At 35.1% G+C, this 6,185-nt stretch overlaps 1 protein-coding gene and 1 long non-coding RNA gene across 2 annotated transcripts; one reads left to right on the top strand and one right to left on the bottom strand.

Moving 5' to 3' along the window:
- The first annotated feature begins 347 nt into the window (after positions 1 to 347).
- Positions 348 to 1,844, top strand: LOC105117961 (uncharacterized). Its single transcript, XR_840845.1, has 2 exons — positions 348 to 466; positions 1,529 to 1,844. It is a non-coding gene; the product is annotated as an uncharacterized LOC105117961 (long non-coding RNA).
- Positions 1,845 to 2,654: 810 nt separating this feature from the next.
- On the bottom strand, positions 2,655 to 5,199 carry LOC105117962 (pentatricopeptide repeat-containing protein At1g79080, chloroplastic-like). Its single transcript, XM_011015786.1, has one exon. It carries the CDS (start codon positions 4,800 to 4,802, stop codon positions 3,099 to 3,101), a length of 1,704 nt encoding a protein of 567 aa, XP_011014088.1. The 5' UTR covers positions 4,803 to 5,199; the 3' UTR covers positions 2,655 to 3,098.
- Between the last annotated feature and the right edge of the window lie 986 nt (positions 5,200 to 6,185).

Below are 6,185 nucleotides of genomic sequence, written 5' to 3' on the forward strand. Positions count from 1 at the left end.
TTTTTTTAATTAAGGTTTCAATACAAAATTTCAAGTGGATCTCATAAAAATCATAGAAATCATAGTATGTGTTAAAATATATTTAAATACATTTTAAAAATATATTTGACATAAAGTAATATTTTTTTTATGATTAATTTTGATAAGTTAATTTTAAAAATAACTTATTTAAATACTTTAAAATAATGTTTTTAAAAATACCCCAAAAAGTTTGGCTTAATTACATGGCTAAAGTTCAGATTGTTAATTCTTATATTATATCACAAAAATAGGAATAGACAACAATACCCCTCAGGCGTGACTTAAGGTCGGCACGGATTAGGGTTTCTGAAGCCCTCAAAACCCTGTGCCTATAAAATCTAAAGACACCCCTTTTATCTCTCTCGAAAACCCTCTCGACAATATTCGGCTATCAGAAAAAGAGACCCACAAGGAAACAGAACCCTGATCCAAGATGAGAGCTAAGGTAATTTCCTCTGCATAATCCCGTGTTTTGTTTAGATAATCTAGTGTGGTAGATGCATTGAGTATCTATCATGTTTGCTTAAATCTCTGCTCCAAGTTCCATTTATTTTGTCTCTTTTTTATTGTTGGAGAAGTTCTTTTTAATCCTGTAATCTGGGGTTTTAGGTTTTTGGCTATATGATACAAATATACGTGTTCTTTTTTATTCTAAAACTTGTGGTTTGTTGGGTTACAACAATACTGGTTTTGCTTTCCTTTCTTTATGCCCAAGAAATTGTCAATAATGTTAAAGACACTATTTTTATGCTATTTTGAGTTTGCTTTACAATTGTTTTTTTTTTTAATTTTGGTGGTTTTAGCTCTTTTTTTTTTCTTGTGTAATTTGTTTTGTTTGATTTAAAATCTACTGAAGCTGTCAAAATCTGGTATGTAGTCATACATGTAATGGGTTTTCGTGTTTGTGACAGTAGCTGTGTTTGTAGAGGAAAATTTGGCTGATGGAATTTGAATGTTTTCCAATAATGTTAAACTAGCTAGAGGAGTCTGTTTTAGAAGTTAGTTGTGCTGTTATTTTGGTGAATGTGCCAATGGAGAATAGGCAATTTCTATAATCATAGTTCCTTCAAGTTACAAACTAGTAAATAGATAGCTAGTTGGAGGAATCTGTTTTAGAAGTTGGTCGTGCTATTATTATAGTGCCTTCAACCTACAAAATAGTAAATAGGTTATAATTCATCTCACCACTCAGCAACTTAGCTAATTATCATGTAATTATGCTAGTTACTAATGTTATTGTGGAATTACAACTCAGAATGTACATTGTTACCTTAAAAAAATTTAATAACAAATTAGAATAATTTTAATAAAAAAAAGTTACAGGGAATAAAAAAAATACTATTTAAGCTGTAGAGAAACTATTTTTGAGTGACAAGCTAGTAAGTATTTATATTATTTCATTGTAAATATTTTATTATGTTAATTTGAAGACACTATAATGATAATGCCTTTAAGTAACCATAGCAAGCCTTGATATTAACTGTTTTGTTGTTTTTGTTCTTTTCAGTGGAAGAAGAAGCGTATGAGGAGGTTGAAGAGGAAGCGCAGAAAGATGAGACAGAGATCCAAGTAAGCTGTGGACTTGGACAGGATGGAGCTTTCTGCTGGTATATGTCTTTGATTGCCGGTGGCTTTGTGCTGCATGAAGCTGCGAGAATGAAGGATGTGTATTAGGGAAATACTTCATTTGTTTCATCATCTAGGGTTTTAAGACCTGTTTCTGCAACTAGTCTTCTGTTGGCTTAAATTTTGTGTTGTATTTGACTCGCTTTTGTCTTTAATATTACTTATGAATGGAAATCACCGAAACTTGTTCAATCTAATACAGTGATCTTTCATAGATGTGTTTAATCATGGTTTAGATCTTTCTGATGTGGACCTCGGAATGCACTAGGCAGCATCCACTTGCTACCTCGTGGGGTTTTAGTAGAATTACAGGGAATGTGAGGTGCGGCATTGGAAAGTTTTTTAGCCATTATGCCTTGGAATATCATCATGTTGATTCATCTCTACTGAATTGAGATTCCTGTTATTTGGTATCTAGTAATTTCAAGGATTGTTCACTGTCTCGTGGATTCACGATGAGTTAAGCTGTTCGAGGTTATGGCTTGTGTTAGCCACAATAAATGTTCAAGCAATGCTTGCAAACGTTCATAGCTAGGTAAATGATTTCATTTGCTAACAGCCAAACAAGGGATTCGAGTTTTATATTATGTAACTACTGCCTGTGGAGATCAAACGGTGGATCTATTTTGTAGAATGCTTTTCCAGTTTTTCTACCTCAGTAAATGGAATTGCGAAATCTGAACAAAAGCAATGTCAGCTTCTAAATTCGTTTTCCTTACCACTATGATGAGGGAGTAGAGAGCCTGAATGAGTCTTGCCTGAGTTCTGCTTTGAATAAGACGAAGGGTGATTTCGCTTGATTACCTTGATGACCAGCTGTGGTAAAATGGCAAGTAAATGAACGACGCGCACACATAAACAAATTAGGGTGAAGGGGTCAGGGTGGCTGCTATGATACACGCTCTCAGGCTGCACGGCAGAGCAATTTACATCAACAGAAATGACACAAAATCAGGTACAGAACCTTGCAAAAATTTACAGGTCAACCAGGATCACACACTGCATCCAATAAATAAGCTGAGATACATCATTTTCGATTATGAGCGAAAAACCCAAGTCAGAATGAGTAATTTATACAATCATATGCCACATCAATCATGAGAATCAACTTGTACAGCATAAAACAAAGATGCAAGTTTTCTGCGCAATTTTCAGCTCACTGAACCAAGGGTGAAGTAAATATAGGAATAGGACTACATAGTCAAGAATCCTTGTGCTTGAACCTGTGCTCCTTCCTTGTGCTCAAAACATTCAACACAAACCATTGCTGTGGCTGTCTATTTCGTTTTCAATACGCAGGATCCTTGATTCCCCAGTCTTGATCGGAAGGTAAGGGTATGAATTTCTGATGAAGCATGGGCATTAGTATAGGTGAGCACCCCGTTGTCTTCTCAACTTATCTTCATTCCATGTTCCCTTGCTTGTTTCTAATCAGGATGATGCACGTAGTTTTATACCGGTAAACCCTTGAGGTTGTATTGCATAACAAGTCTTTCTACTGTATTTCGTCTCATGACTTGTCTAATGTACAACTCTTTTAAAACTTCTGCTGCTAACTCTTTTTCTTCTTCATGGGCAATCCCTTCTACTAAAATAGTATAAGTTGTTTCATTAGGTGTGTATCCTTTCAAAACCATCATCTCAAAAATCTCCAAGGACAAATCTGTTCTACCAGATTTACAAAACCCAAGAATAAGAGCATTGAAATTGCCAAGAATAGGCCTATAGTCATTTTCTTCCAACAGCCTGAAAATCTCCAAGGCCTCGTCTAGCATTCCCTCAACACACAATCCTCTAATCAAAGATGAATAGGTATAAGGATCAGGAACAAATCCAGACTGTATCATCTCGTATAAAAGCTGAAATGCTGGATATGTGTTCCCTTTTCTACACAAGCTCGAAATCACACCTCTGTAGAAGTCATGGGTAGATGAATTTTGCTTATTACCCAAGCTTTGAATTATGGAGAATGCCCGTTGCACCCTTCCCCCCTCACAGAGCACAGCAATGGCATTAAACGTTCCATCATTGGGATTGCAGCAGTGATGAATCATTTGATCTAGACACTTAACCACAAGGTCTGCCTTCCCCTCTTTGCAAAGATGAGAAATTATAGGGTTGAAGGTTGCAGCAGAGGGCTTAAATGATGCCCTCATCATTTCATCCAAAACCTGAAATGCATGTTGAATCCTGCCATGGGAGGCAAGCGAACCAATTAGTATATTGTATGTGACCAGGGATGGTGAACGCTCCTCCGAGTCCATTTCAGCTACAAGCTCGTTTGCCTCTTCCCATCTTCCTTCACAGCACAAGCTCCTCAGTATAATATTACAGCTCACAACATTCGGATTAAATCCCTTTGACGGCAAATCCCTGAAGAACTGAATTGCCTCTTCCGTCCTACCTTCCTTGCATAATCCAGTTAATAAAACATTGTAACTAACCAAGTTAGGCTTCCCGCCCTTTGCAATTATCCCATCCAAAAGCTTCATCGCTTCATCCACACCTCTCTCCTTGTAAGCTGCTTCTAGCAAGAAAGAATGAGTGAATTCATTTGGGACCAACCCCTTTCGCATCAGCTTATCTAGTAACTGCAAGCTTTGATTCAAGTTTCCATGCATGCAAAGCCCTCTAACAAGCGAATTATAGGTAACCGTGTTGGTTGGATAGCCATTTTCCTCCATTTTCTCAACTAACTGCATTGCATACCCAATATTCCCTCTCTTACACAAATTGTTCACCAAAAAAGTATAAGAAGCTGCATCAGGAATAATACCAGACTCAATCATCATTTCCATCACCCTCGTCGCTTTCTTCATCTTATTCGACTTGCACAAATCATACAACAGCTGTGTTGCTTGAGCAACATCAGGTTTATGACCCTTTCTAACAATAAACTCCAAATGAAAAAATGCATCATTGAGCCTAATATCCCTATTTCTTGTGTCCTTCCTACCAACCTTCCAATTGGACAGTGTCCAAACAGAGTCTTTAGGGGAAATTGTAATCTGGGTTGATGCCAAAACTCTAGTGAAACCTTTGTTTTGTGAAAAAGAATGGAAATTTGGGACATTAGAGAATAACCCACAAGCTGTTCTTAGAGTCTCCGGAGAAGGGTTTGTTAAAGGAGACACTGAATTCACCAGAGTAGCCATTGCAAACAGATAGTAACAAGCAAAATTCAAGATTTCAGCTTGAAACCAAAAATATCAAAACTTGGTGGTTTCCTCAAGTGGTTAGATATTAAGACTTCAGATAAGGAGCAATAATGAGTCAAAAGGACGCGTCAAACATCGGAAAAAAAGAAAAACCTGAGAGAGAGATAGGGTTAACATACACTGAGGATCATCACCACTTGTTCCATGCAAAAAGTTTTGAGACCTTTTAAAGAAATGTTGAAGCACAAAGGTAGATTTTTATGTTTTTTTCTTACGTGTGTTGCTGTTCTTCTGGTCCAGTCCAGTCTAATTCAAGCCGTATATTTGGAGTCCTTCTGTTATCCTCCTCCAAGTGTTTTGCTTGCTGTAGATGATCCCATCAAAAACAAGAGAAATAAATAAATAAAGTCTTATTTTTTAAACTTCGTTCGTGTAGAGCAAGCGTTGTCGTTTACATGATGATTACTAGTCGTTTAGTCCCGCCCAGCTTTTGGACTGGGCTTGCCCTTAAAGCGTAGTTCACACCGCGTTTTAAAACTGTTTTTAAAAAAATTAAATTTAAGTTTTTAATTAAATTATTACATTCTCAAGTAAATATTAATTATTACAAAAAAAATATTACATCATCAAAATTATTAATTAAAATGATATTATTTTAAAATTTTCTTCAATTAATTTTAAGTTTTCAGTTAAATTAAATTAAATATTAAAAGGATAAAATCCATTTAATTCTAATTTATTTAAAACAAATCCAATCTCGATTTTGGCAAATCAATAATAATAATAATAAATATCACATTATTTGAATCATATATAAATATTTTAAAATATTTTTTAATTATAAATATATTAAAAAATTATTTTTATTTTTTTTAAAAAATTATTTTTAATATCAATATATTAAAATTAATTTATATTTCTTACCGTTTGTGTCAATAATTCTAATTATATTTTTTAATGCTTACACCCACCCTTTTCATCTTAATCACTAAACTTCCTTCTTATATATGAATTTGTTTGTCGATTTTTTAGAGACTGATCAAAAGTAAAATAAATTAGAAAAAAAAAAAGAAGCTATTTTTGAGGAGACTTGTAGGAGAAGAAAAAAGATAAAAAAGGACAGAGTGGTGACGACTTACGCGAAGCAAGTTGCGGCGGTGGTCGGTGTTTTCTGCCGGCTAACTATGAGTATGACATTGCATTGCAGCAAGCAGCTAAATCATCATTAAAAACAAAAAGAAAACCCACAAATTCACTGTAATTTATTTATCTATTTATTCTCTCTAAATTTTACATCTTTGTTTTCAAAAACAAAAACAAAATGAGATCTTCAAAACAAGCAGCGGCGGCGGGGGCGGCGGGGGGAGCAGAAAAAAGGGG

This window comes from Populus euphratica, unplaced genomic scaffold, assembly GCF_000495115.2.
Source record: "Populus euphratica unplaced genomic scaffold, PopEup_1.0 scaffold1676.1, whole genome shotgun sequence".
NCBI lineage: Eukaryota > Viridiplantae > Streptophyta > Magnoliopsida > Malpighiales > Salicaceae > Populus > Populus euphratica.

What these genes read in the sequence shown, in the direction of transcription:
- LOC105117962 (XM_011015786.1), bottom strand. Translation starts at nt 4,802, where the DNA reads ATGGCTACTCTGGTGAATTCAGTGTCTCCTTTAACAAACCCTTCTCCG.